At 50.5% G+C, this 18,100-nt stretch overlaps 2 protein-coding genes across 5 annotated transcripts in view; one reads left to right on the top strand and one right to left on the bottom strand.

Annotated features, from left to right (window-relative positions):
• Positions 1 to 9,420, top strand: part of TCERG1 (transcription elongation regulator 1) — a 28,925-nt gene extending 19,505 nt beyond the window's left edge. For all 3 annotated transcript variants that reach the window (XM_066559838.1, XM_066559837.1, XM_066559836.1), the window contains 7 exons: positions 516 to 666; positions 4,865 to 5,029; positions 5,729 to 5,911; positions 6,467 to 6,646; positions 7,475 to 7,558; positions 7,815 to 7,915; positions 8,245 to 9,420. In XM_066559838.1, the coding sequence (XP_066415935.1) occupies positions 516 to 666; positions 4,865 to 5,029; positions 5,729 to 5,911; positions 6,467 to 6,646; positions 7,475 to 7,558; positions 7,815 to 7,915; positions 8,245 to 8,446 (1,066 nt within the window). In that variant the 3' untranslated portion in view covers positions 8,447 to 9,420. The remainder of the gene's footprint in view (positions 1 to 515; positions 667 to 4,864; positions 5,030 to 5,728; positions 5,912 to 6,466; positions 6,647 to 7,474; positions 7,559 to 7,814; positions 7,916 to 8,244) is intronic.
• A 1,262-nt stretch (positions 9,421 to 10,682) lies between these two features.
• PPP2R2B (protein phosphatase 2 regulatory subunit Bbeta) overlaps positions 10,683 to 18,100 on the bottom strand; it is a 62,912-nt gene continuing 55,494 nt past the window's right edge. For both annotated transcript variants that reach the window (XM_066559927.1, XM_066559928.1), the window contains 5 exons: positions 16,994 to 17,171; positions 15,819 to 15,983; positions 13,859 to 14,028; positions 13,272 to 13,363; positions 10,683 to 12,757 (listed from right to left, as the gene is read on the bottom strand). In XM_066559927.1, the coding sequence (XP_066416024.1) occupies positions 12,478 to 12,757; positions 13,272 to 13,363; positions 13,859 to 14,028; positions 15,819 to 15,983; positions 16,994 to 17,171 (885 nt within the window). In that variant the 3' untranslated portion in view covers positions 10,683 to 12,477. The remainder of the gene's footprint in view (positions 12,758 to 13,271; positions 13,364 to 13,858; positions 14,029 to 15,818; positions 15,984 to 16,993; positions 17,172 to 18,100) is intronic.

Genomic DNA, 18,100 nt, shown 5'->3' with positions numbered 1-18,100 from the left:
ACTGCAGGGGGAAGAGCTGGTACAGCCAGTGTTCTCTGGGGACTCCTGCCAAAGGCTGGCTTTCTTGGTGAACTCTTAGCATGGTTTGGCTGCAAGTGAATGCACCTGAGATTTTCAGTTTCACAGCTGTGAAATACCTGGACAGACTGGTGGCTGAACTGCTAACCCACAGAAAAGAAAAGAAGAGTTTTGTAGACAACTGAGATTTTTTTTCGTTTCTTCTCCTTGGTTGCGCTGTAGTCTCTCTCTACACCTGCCCCTTCTGCAGGTGGCTGTATCTGAACAAACCAACCCACCCTTGTAAGTCTCTGACAAACACCTCTTGTGTGAGTGCTGACTCTTTTTATAGAGTTCATTGCTCCAGCAGCTCCATAGTGACACCATAGGATTTGCATTTTGGGTTTTTGTCAGTTGTGCTCTGGCATGTATTGCAGCAGAGGAAATACCTCCCTGCTGAACCTGCCTCACAGCCCAGACAGCTCTGCCAAATGAGTTCACTTGCCATTTTGTTGCAGAACTACTTTTAGTGAATTTGCAGCCAAGCATGCTAAAGACTCGAGGTTCAAGGCAATTGAAAAGATGAAAGATCGAGAGGCCTTGTTTAATGAGTTTATCACAGCGGCAAGAAAGAAGGAGAAGGAAGACTCGAAGACCAGGGGAGAGAAGGTAAGGGGACTCTTGAGTTCCAGCAGTGTGAGTGGTGTGAGTGAGATGGGACAGAGCCAGTGCTTGGCTTCCCTGAGCCTTCCCCAAGACACAGGCCTGCACTTTCCTAGAGCTGTTACAGGCAAACACTTCAGGAGTGTCCCCCTGGTCTTTCTGAACGATTTCAAGTTTGCAGTTTACTAACTTCTAGAATATTTAGAACTGAATTGTGTTTACCTGTGAAGCTGAGTTTGCTTAAACACTAGTTTCTTTAATTCACCCAAGCAGTAACATTATCCTCTTAACTGAAGTAATGCTTGATTTTTTTTTTATTAAGTTCTTTTATCTTGATGCATGAAAAGGCAAAGGAGTCTTACCCTGTTTGGCTGGAACCCCAAAGCTGGTCATTACCTCTCTGTTCCCTCACTGGGGGCGGGCAGGACTTGCAATTCCCTGAGGATAGTCTCTTCAAGTTTCAAACAGTTCCTTTCCATCTCAAAGCAGGCACTTAGGGAGGGACTTCTTAAGTTTTGAATAAGTAGATCTTATGTGTAAACTGCTGCTTATTAGATTTAAAGGTCAGCTTTTAGAGATTAATGAACCCAGTGTGACGTGCCTGCACTGCCAGTGGTGGGGAGCAGCTCTCCCCCGTGGGGACGGGACTTCAGACGGGGTCACCAAAACCTGGGGTCACCAAACCTGGGGCCACCAAAACCTGGGGTCACCAAACCTGGGGCCACCAAACCTGGGGTCACCAAACCTGGGGCCACCAAAACCTGGGGTCACCAAAACCTGGGGTCACCAAAACCTGGGGTCACCAAACCTGGGGCCACCAAACCTGGGGCCACTTACTGCCACGTCCCTGTGTGTGTGAGAGTGGAGAAGGTCACCTCTGAAGGCCAATCATTTTGGACATGTGCAAGTCTGCTATTTTCATTATGTAGTGTGAAGTTACTGCAGGTTTCCCTACCTGGAATGCTTGCAGGAGAGAGAAATGCTGGGGGACAGGTCAGATTTGGGGACAGTTTCATTCTTTGAGAAGTGTATTTTTAAAATCTGGGTGATCTGATACAATTTGATTCTGTACTTGATTTTCTCAAACATTGCCTTATTGCTACTGTTTTCCATAAATGATTGTGCTTTCAGAGGGGAACTGATGTAGTTCAAGACTAGAATTTACATACTGCAGTTCAATTGTGAATATGGAATTTTAAAGCATTTTTGCAGCTTAATAGTGCAGTTGAAGACTTTAAAGAATGAATACTAGTTTTGTTGTTGCATGATTGTTCTAAGTTGAAAAGTTAAAAGAAGAGATTGTATTTGTTTGCTTTAAATAATGTTTTTTTTTTCTCCAAAAGCCTTTTGTAACCATTTTATGTATTCTGTTTTATAACAAGTGGATAGACTTTACAGTTATGTGCTGTGCGGCCTGTCAATCAGTTCAGTCTGACAGCTGTCAATCACTGACACGCAAATATTATGGGATTCCCTAGTGAGGAAAGCATTGGTATCTCTGTGTGGTGACTTTAGCCTCCCGCAGTTCCGGTACTTTACATTTTTTTAGTTTTTTTCCTTGTGAAGTGATGAGACTTGTACCTGCAATGTGTTAACTGCCAAAACAAAAAAAGACTTCTAAATACACCTGAAATGTTTTCAGCCTTATTTTCCTTTGATTTTGAAAGTGCTTAAAACATAAAAGAAAATTTAAGGCATTTAACCTGAAGCTTTCTCAGTCTGTCCAAAGTACTTAGGGAGAATCAACTTTACAGAAATCTTTAACGTAAGGGTTTTAGATTATATATATAGTGTTTGATTATGGCTTATGGGATGGGGATGGAACAGCCAGCTTCTCCAATGGCCAGTTTTATTCCTGTGCCTGATTTCAGTGAGTAAATCCCATTTTCAGTGAGTAAAATCCATGCCATCCCATGCTTCTCAGATGGCAGAGAGGAGCAGCAGGGGGTTAAGGATATCAGGGTGCCCTAGCTGCTCCTTCTGCCATGTCCCTGGGGAGCTGTGTGAGCTGTCCCGGTGACACAGCCTGGCTGGCTGTCGGGCTGCAGGTGCCCTGCACCTCGTGCTGGCGGCTGTCCCCAGCCCAGAGCTCTGGTCACTCCGCTTGGTCGAGCAGTCCCTGTGTGCAGGCACACAGAAATCACCGTGCACAGCTGGCATCTGAAAACGTTGCTCCTTGGTGAGATGCTTCAGACTCAATTATTTGAGACATTTTCATCTTTTTAAAATTTAAAATGAGCTGGCAACGCCTGTGCTGTGTACAGGACACCCAAGTGAAGTGAAAACTGCTTTAGAGCCCCAAGGCCTGAAGTGCCATTGTTTTTCCTGGGAGGGAATTGGCTGTGCCCTCCTGTCTCCTGCCCAGTGGGAGCTGGCAAGGCTGCAGCTGGTCCCAGTGCCCCTCAGCTGGGCAGGAGCTCCAGGGGGATTCAGGGGGTGAGGGGTCTGTTGGCAGCCCCACAGCTGGGCATGGGTGCGCTGGAGCTCCCGCAGGAGCATCTTCCTGCAGCCCCTGCTGGTGGCCGTAGGTGAAGCTTTGTGTGGCAGCTGGCGCCACGGTGCTCCTGGCAGTGTGGCACCTCATCCTCTGGAATACACGCACGGGTGACTTGAGCAAGAGCTTGGCGATACCCTTACCTTAGAGACTTCTGTAGTAACAGCTGGGAACTGTTTGGTTTCTAACTGATATTTCAAATGCCATGGCTTAGAAAGCTTCATATTTTGAAACTGCATGCATGTTTTATGATGTTTTGAAACAACATTCTTAATTTTAGAATGAATAAACAGTTTGCTTAGCATTCTGTTGAGCTCCTTTAAGATAAAGCAGTAGTGCTGTAGCTGTAGCACAACATCCCACTGGCACTAAGGGGCTGGTTTCTGATCTCTGCTTTACTGTCTTAGTCTCCTGGTAAAGAAAGCCTATAGAGCCTTTTATGTTTATATGTTAATATTTTGAAGAACTAAAAGTATTGGTGGGCAAGGTTGCAGAATGTTGGTGCTGACCTTCATTCCGTTCTTGCATTCTGTAACTGAGCATGTTTTAGAGGAAAAGGATGTGCCAGGTCTCTGGCAAGCTGGAGCCTGCTCTGTCCATCTGCTCCCTTCCCTGAGGAGCCTCAGTGTTCTGCAGCTAAACTGCTTCTCCTGGTTTCCCTTTTTTAAGGGATGGGGAGGGGAGATAAGTAGCAAGTAACAGCAGTCCTCCTCCTGGATTTTGGGCCTTTAATCGATGTGCCATAAAGCTGTGCTGGGTTTGTGGCCCGGCAGGGTGTGGGGTGCTGTGGAGGCAGAACCCTTTGCCCCAGCCCCTCGCCTCTGCTGTGGGAGGGGGAGGCTGAAAGGCCAGCCAGCCTGCCAGGAGTGGATGGTGACCCAAGAGCTAAAGTGTAGCAGGAGCTGGAGATCACCTTCCCCAGAAATCAAGCTATCTAATAAAGGCACAGTTGTTGCCCTTACTGCTGCTGGTTCTGGGAGGTTGGATGAAAACATGTTGCTGGTTGTATTGAAATAAAACCTGCTCTGATGGATCTTCTGCCAGCCCTTGCAGCGGCTGTAGCTACGGACAGAAACATGACATGCCATTTCCAACTGAAAAAGTAAACTAAAACATTTTCTTTAAACTTTTATGTAAATGTGCATGTCCATCCTAAATATAATTTACCTAATTACCATATGTGGATAATTCTTTATTGGTTAGATCCATCTTAAGACATCAGTCTTTCCTGGGAGATCCAAGCATTTACCTCTGCTAATTGTACATCTGAAGGATGAATCCATAAGCACTTGATTCCTCCAGAACCTTGTTTCAAGCTGCATGGCTTCTGGAGTACTGATAGGCAAAATGCTATCATGCAGCATCAGTAACTTGTTAATTTGACATAGATAAAAGCTAAAAACCAAGCTTAAATTTGAGTAAAATAATAAAGAGTGTATTGGTGGATCGTTCTTTATAGAGTTCATCTTAGATGTAGCAGATCACCTAAATGTATCTGCTTTTGCAAAATTGTCTCAAGGAACAGTGAATTTGGACTGCAGTTATGACTAAATTCAGAGTTTTGGTGATTGCTTTAAATTGCAATGGTATGTAATGTTAATGTGATCCCTCTAATGAAGGTAAGTTGACTCCTTTTGTCATAAGAGCAAACTGTGGAATATTAAAGTGTCTTTCTCAAGTGTTGTCTTTCTGTTTCTGTCTGTATAACAGATCAAAATGGACTTCTTTGAGCTGCTGGCAAACCACCACCTGGATAGTCAGTCTCGCTGGAGCAAAGTGAAGGACAAAGTGGAGACTGACCCACGGTACAAGGCGGTGGACAGCTCCTCACAGAGGGAGGACCTGTTCAAGCAGTACATTGAGAAAATAGCCAAGGTGGGCAGGGAGCACGGGGAGTGTGGCTGCGGGTGTGCTGAGGGCAGGCTGATCTGTGCTGAAGAGAATTCCATACCAGAGCTGCTGTAGGAGTACCCCAGAATAGCAGCTTGGAACTTAGAAGTTCTGTCCTTGGTGGAATGTTTGTGGGATCTGTGTGCATGCACACACATGATATCTGGGAGAACTTATGCCTCAAAGGTTCCTGTGAAATCACTGGTGGTAAAACTGCAGCAGATACAGACACCACATTGATTACTTCTTCCTAGGATGGGCTGCATTTCCCTTGCTGTGATTTTCCCTGTCAGCTGAGCTTCCTTCAGGGATGTGTGTTCATACCCTGTTCCTTCAGTGCCGCTCCTTTCTTAATCCAATATTCCTGCCTTTCTCTTCCAGGCAATTAATGGTTGAGAATGTAAAACTGGGCCAACAAACAGTGATCCCCTTGGCCTCCCTTATTCAGAGTCTGTCACTGCACACAGCTCCTGGGAATAGTTGATCTGTGACCAAATTTGTCTCTCCCCCATGTAAACCCTGTAATGCTTCAGCGTGGCTCTTTAAGCAAAATTTTGTAATCCACAGAACCCAAATCCCTTGAAAGTCTTTTGTTCTGAGCTGCCTTTAGTTTGATAGCCCTTTAATTCGCTTTCTAATGAGAAGTGTTGCTTTTCCTGAGACAAGTGTGTTGCTGACTTGCAGAACTTAGATTCTGAGAAGGAGAAGGAGCTGGAGCGGCAGGCGCGCATCGAGGCGAGCCTGCGGGAGCGCGAGCGGGAGGTGCAGAAGGCGCGCTCGGAGCAGACCAAGGAGATCGACCGCGAGCGGGAGCAGCACAAGCGGGAGGAGGCCATCCAGAACTTCAAAGCACTGCTCTCAGACATGGTGAGGCACTGGCAGCCGCCTCGGCTCCTCAGGGCAGGCTTGGCTGCTGCGTGCTCCCCTCAAAGCCTTTGGGCATTTGCAGTTCAGCTCCAAAGAGGTGAAATCCCACTAAGAGTTTTGCCTTGGTTGGAAGAGAAGGCTGTGCATTCAGGGCTCTCATGCAGAGGGTGCTCTCCAGGCTGGAAACAGGGCTCTGGAAACTCTGCAGAGCTCCTGGTGTCTCTGGAAATAATGATCTCCAGGGCTGCCTTTCCAAGCATTCTGGTGAACACAGTGTGTTACAGGAAGGAAAGGAGGGTGCTTGGATTTTCTGGTTTTGGGAATGCTCAGCCGGGTCAGTGGGACATCTCCATCTGCTCTGAGCCAATGCAGAGGGATTCCTTCTGCCACTGCCTGTTCAGTGTGTGTGGGGAACTTGCTACAGTCTCTTCTTAAAAGCTGAGGGTTTCTGTTTTATTTCAACCTTAACGTCAAACAAGATGAAAAAAATAAGCATATAATAATTATCAGTGAACTGTGGAAAAGCTGGTTTAAAACGAGTCATCTTTGGCTCAGGTGCGTTCCTCAGATGTGTCCTGGTCTGACACCAGGAGGACTCTGCGCAAAGATCACCGATGGGAGTCGGGGTCCCTGCTCGAGAGAGAGGAGAAGGAGAAGCTCTTTAATGAACACATTGAGGCACTTACCAAAAAGAAGAGAGAACATTTCAGGCAACTTCTGGATGAAACTTCAGCGGTGAGAGCTGTTGATGTTCAAATTGACAACTTTGCAACCCATTGGAATTTCTGTTTTTCTGTCCCACAGTCTGATTGGTTTGGTTTTATTTCTGGGGCCTTTTTGCTTCATTGCTCTCTTTTCTCCTTCATAGCAAAATTTGTGCCTTATGTTTCCTTATCTGTTTATCTGGAGTTTTACTTTGATTGAAAATACGGTTAATTTGCACATAAACTTTGAATCTGTGATCTTTTCCTCTTCTTTTTATTTCTTCAGTACTGAGTTATTTGATACTCTTCACTGTCTGGCTTCTTCAGATATGCAGGGTGTTTGCCTTAATGGCCACCAGTGTGGTCTTACCCCGTTCACCTGTTCTGATGTTCTCCTGCTGAACCTGAACTTTTACTCTGCTCATGCTGTGGAATGCATCCCTGATTCTGTGCATTGGGGTTTTAGTGAGGTTTCCTCTTTTTTAGTTCTCTGCCAGCTTCAGGCAGCTTTCATTTAAACTGGAGGTTTTAACGTGATTTTTAATGCATTAGTTATTTTAGTTTAGAGGCAAGCTTTCTGCAGGTAATTTTTAATGTACTAGAAAAAGACTTTGGAAAGTAAATGATATTTGGAGGACCTTGACCTGAAAATGCCATCTCAAAATATGAAAGAAGAGTCGCTATATAAAATCAACTCGTTTTAGAAATACAACTGTAATAGGATAAGTAATGAGAACCCAGCAAGTTCATCAGTGGACTTGGGATATATTTAAAGGCTTCAGAGGTTAGTAGTGTTTGCATTCCTTATTCATAGAGTCTAATTTACTTTTAATTTAACTGTTTTTGCTTCTTTTGAAAGATAACCTTAACATCAACATGGAAGGAAGTGAAAAAAATCATTAAAGAAGATCCAAGGTGTATTAAGTTCTCTTCGAGCGACAGGGTGAGTGGTTTGCATTGCTCTTGCCAACTTCCAGTCTGGTGCAGGGCAGAGAGAAGTGACTTGGTGGCTGCTGCAGTGGGTTCAGCTCTGTGTGGACACAGGTGTTAGTAGTTAAATATGATTTTTAAAAGATTAAAACTGTAGACGGTAAGGAAAAGTATAATTAACATGTAATTACTGCTGGTGTTCAGTGTATTCAGTTGCAGGAAGTACTGGAGCTGCACCCAGTGATTTGTGTTTGTCTTTGGTCTTTCAGAAAAAGCAGAGGGAGTTTGAGGAGTACATCCGAGACAAATACATCACTGCCAAAGCCGACTTCCGGACGCTGCTCAAAGAGACCAAATTCATCACTTACAGGTGGGGACTGCCATGCTGGTGCAGGATGTGGCTTTTATTCTGCTTTGCCATCCAAACAGCAGCAAACTGATGTCTGTTTTTTCCTAGTTGATGTCTGTTGCTGAAATCTTTAATGGTGCTTAATTAACACAGCACCAGTGTAGGCAAGGAGCCTGTGTGTTCTGTGCCCAGAGCACTGTTAGGTGCCCAGTCCCCAGCTGGTGTGACACCCTTCTTGCTCGAGGATGGCCCAGCCCTGCAGCCTCCCCGGCTGGCCTGTCGGTGGGGCAGCTGCCCCGGGGCTCCCTGCCTGCACCCCACTGCAGTGCTGTTCTCACCCTTGCTTTCAGATCCAAAAAGCTGATCCAGGAGTCAGATCAGCACCTGAAGGACGTGGAGAAGATCCTGCAGAACGACAAGCGGTACCTGGTGCTGGACTGCGTGCCCGAGGAGCGGCGCAAGCTGATCGTGTCCTACGTGGATGACCTGGACCGGCGCGGGCCGCCCCCGCCGCCCACCGCCTCCGAGCCCACGCGCAGAACCACCAAATAGCAGCGAGTGCTCCTCATCACGGGTGTCTGGTAACTCCAAACGCTTGCATGAGCCATCCGTCAGGTTACACACATCCATTGCGTGAATATATTCAAACATCTGAGGAGCAGAGGCAGAAGCAGCTTTAGTGAACGTAGAATGATCTCTGGGGGGAAAACCACCAACGACAAAAACTCACATTAAAGATATTTATGAGTTAATTGGAGCATGAGTGACAAATCCCAAGGTGTGGGCTGTCTGGTGGCTGTGGCTCTCAGAGTGGCGTGTTTGTGAGGTGTGAGTCTGGTACCTGGGGCTTTTCTCTCAGCAGTGTCCTCCGTGTGAGCCCCAAGGGTGACGCTGTTGCGGTTTGAGCGTGTCCTACGCGTGTGCCACCAGCTGCTCCTGGTGCCCGCAGCCCGGGCAGGAGGAGGTGACACGCTCACATTGCTGATCACTGACAGCCCACTCTGGGAACACCAGTCCCAGTTCTCTGCTTCCGCCCTTGGGAATGGAACTAAACCTGTTAGAGCCAGGGTTAGAGCTGAGTGGAGAGCGGGGACTTGGAGACCAAACCAGGTTTATTCACAGGCTGCTCTGTTCCTGCCCCCAGCCATCGATTTGCAGCAGTCAGGTTGCTCTGCCCAAGTGAGGTTCTGTCTAATGAGCTTTGCTCGAAGCTGGAAATCCCAGAGGTGACCGAGCAGGCCAGGACGGTTGTATAAACACATTTTTATTTACAATAAAGTGATCTTTACATACTTCTGGATTAGACTGTGCATACCCCCTCTGGGCAATTCTTGTAAACTATACTCCTGTTTTGAATGTTAAACTTGTGTTTCTAAAGTTTAATTTTGAAATGTTGGGATTGTTCAGTTTATGTATTTGAACTACAATAAACCAACCCTTTTTATATATGGATTGTACAGGCCTAATCCCAATTTGTGTTGGATTTTGTTGGACTTGTGAATTTCTGAGTAAAGCAAATGACTGAAGTGCTACTGCCTACATTCTTGGCTGTGCTGGGCAGAATAGGGCCTGTGGCACTGAGCAGTGTGGGGTCAGCATGTGGGCCAGGGGGGCGAGCAGAATGATTTTGCAGTTCAGCTCTTTTGTCTGGCAATGCTTGCAGAGCTGGTTTCTTTCTGCTGGTTGTGTTTACACGTCTCTTGCTTTTGGATGAGGGCTGGGGAAGAAGTCCCTTCTTCCCTCATCCTGACAAGTGATTTCTTGTCAGCACTTGGTGGTGGTCGCCAGGGCCACGACTTGCAGGCTGAGCATCAAGAGAGAGGGGTCCTCTTGCTCAACACAGCCCAGTGGGAAGCCATGTGTTTGTTATGGCTGGTTTAGAATATCATGAACTTGTTCATTAAATAAGATGGCTATTAATTTTAATTGATCTGGTTTATGGAGACCAGATGTTCATAAAAATTTTTTTATTTGCTTATTCTGGGGATAAAACGATCATGCCCAGATGCAGGGCTCCTGGCTGGGGGTGCTGCTGGTGGACCATGGAGCTGGTCCCCCCTGGCAGCCCCTTAGGCAGAGTCCCCAGTTTCCCCAGAGGAAGGTGACAGTCTGTGGAATCCTCATCCAGAGAGAAGGTTGGATTTAAGGGGTGCTGACATCTTCCCTAGCACCATTCCTGTGGCAGCCCAGGAGGGCCCCTGGCTGGCCCTCCCTCTGTGGCCAAGCCCTCACAGCAGGGCAGAGGTTAAATCCAAGCAAGCTTAAGAAAGGGAAAGAAACTCTACTTTTGAAAAAAGCTGAACTGAGTTCTGCCTTGTGGAGCAGCCAGATCCAGCAACCCAGGATGTGCTGTACGCACGGAAGCAGAGCCAGGGCTGGGTTCCTCCTGCTTCAGTTGATTAAGGTCCTGCAGCTAATGTGGAGGTAAATGAGTGTCTGAGGAACATCTCCTTGACTGCACAGTCCGTGCCCTGCAGCTGCTAATTAAGGGCTGCTGTTCGAATTCATCACCAGCAGCAGCCCAGAATCAGGGCACGGACTGGGGCGGGGCTGGCAGCTCCTTCAGGGCTGTACCCAGTACCGAGGTTCCTGTGCACTGGGGCACCTGCAAGTGCTCCCACCCCCACATTACACAGTGCCCCACTGTCCCGCACCCTCAGGGGGACTCGGAATCCTCAGGGACTTGGGGATCCCCTGCTCACCCCTCTCAGCACAGCCCTGGGCACCCTCAGCCACCGTGGAGCCGCGTCCCGCCGCGAGAGGCACAACAGCACGGACTGCACACAGACACGTTTGGGACAACTTTACTTCTGACACCGCAGAGCAGGCTTTCCTTACACAACCAAAAAGGAGCATTTTCTTATAAAATGGTGCATTTACTTGCTATTTTATTTTACCATTTCATTAAAAAAAAAAGTTACTCCTGAAAGCCATCCCTTGGAATAAATCCATAAGCCAGTGCACTTTGTTCTTCCCTTGGAATGGCTCCTCTGAAAGTGGCGTCTGGGGGGGCCCTGCCTCCAAGCAGCTCCTGGTTTTCCGTGCAGTCCATGAGCTCTGTGGGTGTGTAGCAGTTCCTTTCCCTGATCAGGGCATGCCGTGATCCTCATGGTGCCTGCAGAGAGGCTGTCCCAGGGGACACCTGGCCTTGGTGACTCGTGTCCGATCCCTGAAGGCCTTGGGTGCTGGGGGTGCCAGGTGTCCCCTCAGGAGGATGGCAGCAGGGTCACCCTTGGGGAGCCACTGCCAAAGTGATGGTTTTGAATTTTGTAATTGACTTCATTTGCTTCTTGCTGCAGGAGCAGTTTTCAGATTTACAGAAAATCCAGTCAATCTTTTTTTATTGAACAGTTGCTCAAGTAAAGAGGGACCTGACCAATCTGTAGAGTAGAAAGAGGCAGCCTCGCCATGCAAAGAGAAAGAGTTACCGGTTTTATTATTATTATCATTGTTATTATAATGTAGGACTGCAGACAGCCTCTCTCTGACACAGTCAGGGGCTAACAGCAATATACAGTTGGATTTTCTTTAGGTCATAAATTAGCAACTTATACTTTATCTTAAAAAATTGAATAAATAAATAAATTAATTAAAAAAGAGAGAAAGAGAGAGAGAAAGAGAGAGAGACAGTTAGTCACAACATGCAAGAGCTCACAACAGAATGAGAAAAATGACCAAAGCAAAGCCCAGAACTGCAGCAGAGCCCAGGGTTGGTTTGGTTTGCGATCAATGCAGGTCAGAAGCATCATTTATAAAGGTATTTCATATACCAAAGAAGGCACCACAGTATCTACAAAGCCAAATCCTCAGGAGGGTTCTGGGGCTGGGGGGCAACCTGGCTGGAGCAGACACATCTGGAGGTGCAGCACGTCCCCCCTGCCCCTTAAGCTTGTCCATTGCAAAACTGAACTTCTCCATTTTACGTTTGGTTTTGCTGTCTCTGTTAGTAAAACAAAATAATTGTAATAAAAAGACAAATGTGGAAAATGGCAAAGGGAGGCCACATTCCAATCTTCCACACAACAGGTGGAATATTTCTGGGATCAGGTTTAAAGCAATTGGAGTGGGACCACTGCCACCAGAGCTGGCCAGAGCCCATGGTGTGTTACCCCCTCAATCCCTTCCCAGCTGACAGCCCCCTCCACATCACCTCAGCCATCGGCTGCTGCCACCCCAGCACTGCCTGGGGACAGGGGACAGCCAGGCCTGACATCCTCACACTGCCCTGTAAGAAGTCTCAGCTCTCCCTGTGTAAATCTGGTGTCGGGGGGTGCCCCCAGTGGCCCCTGGGCCAGAGTGCCCCAGTGCTCCTCTGCACAACCGCGATCTGCAGAGCAGGAACTGAACAAAGAACAGGAAGGAAAGGAAAAGAAGAAAGAAAGAAAGAAAGAAAGAAAGCAAGAAAGAAAGCAAGAAAGAAAGTAAGAAAGAAAGAAAGAAGAAAGAAAGAAAGAAAGAAAGCAAGAAAGAAAGTAAGAAAGAAAGGAAGGAAGGAAGGAAGGAAGGAAGGGAAAGGAAAAGGAACAGTTGAAATGTGTTTACTGGTATCAGTACATGAGACTCCTAAAGAAGACCTGGTCCTCCTAGTTAACCTTGTCCTGGAATATGTACAGGTTGTTCGTGGCTGCCACAGCGATGATGTTCTCGGAGGGGTGCCAAGCTGTGTGCAGGATCTTTTTGCTAAAGTCCAGACTGTCCACACTGATCTCGTCTTTCCTGCGCTTTCCACCCACGCAGACCTTGCGGGGTTTGAGGATGGCACGGGGTTTGCTGTTCTCCCGCGACGCCTCCAGCGTCACGTCACGCTTGGTGTTGCGGTCGAACATGCGGAAGAAGTTGTTGTAGGAGCCGGTCATGATGACACTGCAACGGGGAAGGACAGGTGATTTTCACACCTTTTCAGAGGCAAACTGCTGGCGACCAGAGCAAGACTGAACATTCAGAGGCATAATGAGATTTGGGTAAGCGTTGGAATTTGTCTTGGGCCCAGTTCTGCTTTGTCAGCTCACTGATGGCTCAGACAAAAACCATGACAGCCCTGCCAGGGGCTCACACACTTCCTGCCACCTAGCTTGGTGTAAGTCACACCCAGTGCTCATTATCCCCAGATTCTGGCAATCTGAAGCTAAACCCATCACCACCTTTCTCCAGCAGTGGGTGACAGAGAGGTGGGACTGATTCTGTCCAGGAGAGAGTGGGACTCTCAGACATCCCCACCTGCGTACAGGCTGCAGGTGTAGGTGGTTCCTGCTGCGCCTGCCCAGACCCCACACCCAGCCAAAGGCCAGGGAAGGGGCTGCCAAGGGGCCACAGAGCCTTGTGCCAAACCAAAGCCAGCATCGCGGGGCTGCAGGCAGGCACACCAGCACGTGCTCACCTGTCAGACCCGTTCCAGACGCACTCAAACTTGTCGAAGATGCAGTCGTTCTCGTAGAGCGAGCACAGCTTGCTCCGCAGGTAGTCGTGGACCTGTGGGTGGGAGGGACAGGATGAGCCCCACAGTGGCCACACAGCCCAGGGACTGGCACACTCAGCCTGGCGCACAGGGTGTGCCCCACACTCGCCACAGCACAGCTGGCAGCGTTGGGCACTGCCTGGCATCCTGTGCCCACCCACAGCCACACCCTGCACACAGCTTGGGCACCCCCAGGCTGTGCCAGGGGACATCCCCTGGCAAAGGGTGACAGTGACAGGGCCACTGCTCTGCACAAGGCCTCCCATGTGGCTCTCCCAGCTGCCAGCACCTGAGCTTTCCCTCCTCACCCACCCTCAGCCTGGGGACACGGTGACAACTCACCAGGCCACTTGAGCCCACATTTAACACTCTGCTTTCCACCATCTACGGGCATAAAGCTCCCACACAACAGGTGCATTCCTGCCCCTCCTGCCACTGGCCCAGAGTGTGGCTCAGGAAGGAACTCTGGGTGCCCCACTGCTGCATGCACCTGGCTGTGCCACGCTCACCTGGTAGGTCTCAATGGGTCGGTTCTCCATGTTCAGGTCCCACACCTTGACAGTGAGGTAGTCCCGGGTCATGATGTACCTTCCACTGTGGCTGAATTTGACATCAGAGATGGAGGAGATGATCTCAGAAAAAAATGACCGGTTACTTGGGTCCTCAGGCTCTTCAAAAACTGTGCAGGAGGAAAGAACAAGCCCCAGCATAAGCTGAGGGAGGAGCTCCCTGATCTCAGGCCAGGGAACTGCCACCCTGTCCTGGCACCACAGGAAGCTTCTGGGAGAGCACTTGCATGATGCTGTACCCAGCACCCACACGTGCTTAGGTTTATCATCCCCCCACCAAGTCCTGGAGCTCCACTATAGTGGGAAGAATGTCTGAAGTGCCCATATAATGATCTCTACAATGCAGAAAAGGCACTGCCTACAGCAGGACGCAGAGCTGCGGCCTTTCACCACCAGCAGAAACCTGGAGGCTTTTTCCATATAAAAAGTGATAGCAACAAGAAAAAACAAAGAGCTTAAGCAGGCAGAAAGCAGCTGAACCCAGGACGTGTCTCTGTTGCTCACAGCACATCAGTCATGATGCCCTGGTCTCCCTGTGAGGGCTCTGCCCCTGGGTGCCTCTGGGAATGGGCAGCAGGGCCATGGCCACAGCTCTGCTGGGGGACGTGTGGCCCCTGCTCCGTGCCTGCACTGGCAGCAGCAGGGGCTCTGCTGGCACCAGGCTCCCAGCACACAGGCAGGGCCATGACTGGGCTCCCAGCACACACAGACAGGGAGATGCCAGGATGGGGCTCCCAGCACACACACAGGAGATGCCAGGGTGGGGATGGGGCTCCCAGCACACACACAGGAGATGCCAGGATGGGGATGGGGCTCCCAGGACACACACAGGAGATGCCAGGATGGGGCTCCCAGCACACACACACACACACAGGAGATGCCAGGATGGGGATGGGGCTCCCAGCACACACACAGGAGATGGCAGGATGGGGATGGGGCTCCCAGCACACACACAGGAGATGGCAGGATGGGGATGGGGCTCCCAGCACACACACAGGAGATGCCAGGATGGGGATGGGGCTCCCAGGACACACACAGGAGATGGCAGGATGGGGATGGGGCTCCCAGGACACACACAGGAGATGGCAGGATGGGGATGGGGCTCCCAGCACACACACAGGAGATGCCAGGATGGGGATGGGGCTCCCAGAACACACACAGGAGATGGCAGGATGGGGATGGGGCTCCCAGCACACACACAGGTGATGGCAGGATGGGGATGGGGCTCCCAGGACACACACAGGAGATGGCAGGATGGGGATGGGGCTCCCAGGACACACACAGGTGATGGCAGGATGGGGATGGGGCTCCCAGCACACACACAGGAGATGGCAGGATGGGGATGGGGCTCCCAGGACACACACAGGAGATGGCAGGATGGGGATGGGGCTCCCAGCACACACACAGGAGATGGCAGGATGGGGATGGGGCTCCCAGCACACACACACAAAGGAGATGCCAGGATGGGGCTCCCAGCACACAGCTGATACTGCCCAGTCCCTGAGTGTGTCTGTGACCCAAAGCCAGTGGCTGGGCAGGGCTGGAGCTCAGGCCAGCTATTTTTGCTTTGGGCTGAAGGCTTTTGTGTGGCTTTGCTCCTGCTGCAGAAGCAGATCTGGGCTGCTGAGCTCATGGAAAGGATTTCCGAGCACTAATTCCCTCTTACACAACAAACCTGCTTTCTCTGGCACTGAGAGGTGCTGCCCTGCCTGCACCAGCTCCTCCCGCCGCTCGCGCTCCCCGGGGAGCAGGTGAGCCCCGAGGCGGCCCTGAGGGCGAGGGTGAGCGGCCATGGGGACACCGGGGGGAAGGCAATGGGGCGCTAGGCAGGGCCCAGCCCGGGGCGGCTCTGCAGTCCCTTTCCTGCCCCTTTCCCGCGAGGGCCTTGGCGCTCACTCACACTTGGCGTGGCGGTCGCAGAGCGCCGCGGTGCGCATGTCGCACAGGCGGATGGTGCCCTTGCTGCTGCTGTACACGAAGGTGTTGCAGTGGTGCGGGTGGAACTCGGCCGCCGTGATCACCTCCGTCAGCTCCTCCATGTTGGCTGGCTTGATGTCCACGATGTCTGGCAGGGCCAGTCAAGGAGCCCACGAGCCCAGCCCAGACCCTGCTGAAGTCCCTGGGCACCGGGGCCTCCCCTCACCCATGCAAATCGCGTGCTCTGGGCAGGCACCACCATCACAGGGCAAAACTGCAGCACAGAGTGGGCCCAGCCACCCCAGCAGGGGAAGGCCAAGATCCAGCTGGGAACCCCAGCTCTGGTACCACAGCCTGGAGACCCTCTGTGGCACATGAGACCTGATCTGCCCACCCACACCAGGCCTCAGTAAATGTCTTTTAGTGCAACATTCTGCCATGGTGAGTAACCATACTGAAAACAGCAATGGCAGCAAAGCCCGGGACACAACAACCAACAGAAAACTCCTATGTAAGTCCCTTGGGCCAGGAGAACTCCCTGAGGTTTGTCACAGATTTAGTACTGCTCACCCTCATCCTTGCAAATAAGCAGGCACCACAGCCCTACTCTCCTGCAGCTGCTCAGAGCTCCCATAGCCACATGCCTGTGACTGCCAAAATCCTCTCCATCTGCCTAAATCATGCCCCAGGGATTTCTCAGCAGGAAACACCATATAAACACCATCAATGATTCGTGCCCTGTTTATTATTTCCAGTGTGGCTGTTACAAGCGTGACTGTCACAACCTCATTTGTAGAGCAGTGACTGGCAGCCTGTCACCTGCTGCAGGGTGCAATGGGACCACACCATCCCTGCTTCCATCTCCCCAAGGCACCATCCCTGCTTCCATCTGCCCAAGGCACCATCACTGCTTCCATCTTCCCCAAGGCATCTGTCTCCTCCATCACCTGCAGACCACCCCCCTCTGCCTGCCCCACCAGACCCTGCAGGCAATTCAGAAATGTGTCAGCCACACATTGACAGCAGCAGTGGAGGAGCTGCAGCCGTGCCTGCTCTGTCCCCATCCCAGAGGCATGGGCACAGCCCGGCTGTTTCCCCTGGGGCTGCACCTCACTGGTACCCAGAGCCATCCCCAGAGCCACACACACCAAAGGATACTAAAACTTTGATTTGTGATTTCAAAGTTCCACAGGTTTATCCTCAGGTCATCCGCTGACATGTAGGTCTCGTAGTCACTGTTGACGGAGATGGAGTTGATGTGGTAGGTGTGTGCGTTGGCAAACACCCTCCGGGGAGTGGCCTCCACCATCAGGTCCATGGGCCGCAGCACGGGCACCTGCAGGGTGAGGAGAGAGCATCAGCAGCCAGGGACAGGCTCCAGCCAGCACCTGGCACGGGGGATGGCCCCACAGGGTCCCTCTGAGCTCTGGCTGCCAGGGCTTCTATCCACTCACTCCCAACAGGCTCCTCCAGGGAAAACTAATGCCTTCCCACATGTATGACAGAAGGACAAGCAGACCCAAAAGCCATCTGATTTTGAGAGAGGCTCCAGGATGGCTAGAGCACAGTGAAGCAGTGAGAGCCCAGTAAACCAGGCTCTGATCTCGCTGCAGCAACTGTTCCAGCTCTGAAACAAAAAAAACAACCAAAGAACCTCTTCTGCCTCATTTTGTCACTGTTAGCCAGGATCCGAAATTCCTGGAGCATTTCTGACAGAAATACCTTGCTTGACAGAGCCAGGCCAGCACGTTTTTTCTTTAAACGTTTTTGCATTTGTCTCACAGTGAAGTGATGGAGACAAGAGATGAGAAGGGACAGAGGGAAGGACCAGGAAGAGAGCTGTGGGTGTTTGCCTTTAGATGAATCAGCATAACCCACTGAGGAGGGGGGAGATGCAGAGGGGACCATGTGTGTGAGAAGTGGGGTCAGTGATAACTTTGGACACAGTGCTCTGGAGGCACTCAGTACACCAGGAATGTGCCAGCCCATGCTCCTGCTCACCAGTGAGGTGTTTCCTCCAGCTGCTCCATTTCTTGTATTGTGTGAGGGCTGCCTGAAGAGATTCCCTTGGCTGCAGAGGTGGGGAGGGGAGTGAGAGCCAGCTCGAGTGACACGAGAGCTCTGGTGCTGCCTGCAGCTAATTGCACCTGACACGGGCAATGAGGCATCATCTGCACTGCCAGACCCTGCTCAGGCAGCTGGGACAGGGGACAGGGACCACGGGGAGCACAGGGAGCATGGGGTGCACAGGGAGCATGGGGAGCA

Source organism: Molothrus aeneus, chromosome 15 (genome assembly GCF_037042795.1).
Source record: "Molothrus aeneus isolate 106 chromosome 15, BPBGC_Maene_1.0, whole genome shotgun sequence".
NCBI lineage: Eukaryota > Metazoa > Chordata > Aves > Passeriformes > Icteridae > Molothrus > Molothrus aeneus.
The sequence above is the reverse complement of the archived record's forward strand: the minus strand, read 5'-3'. Positions and strand labels throughout refer to the sequence as shown.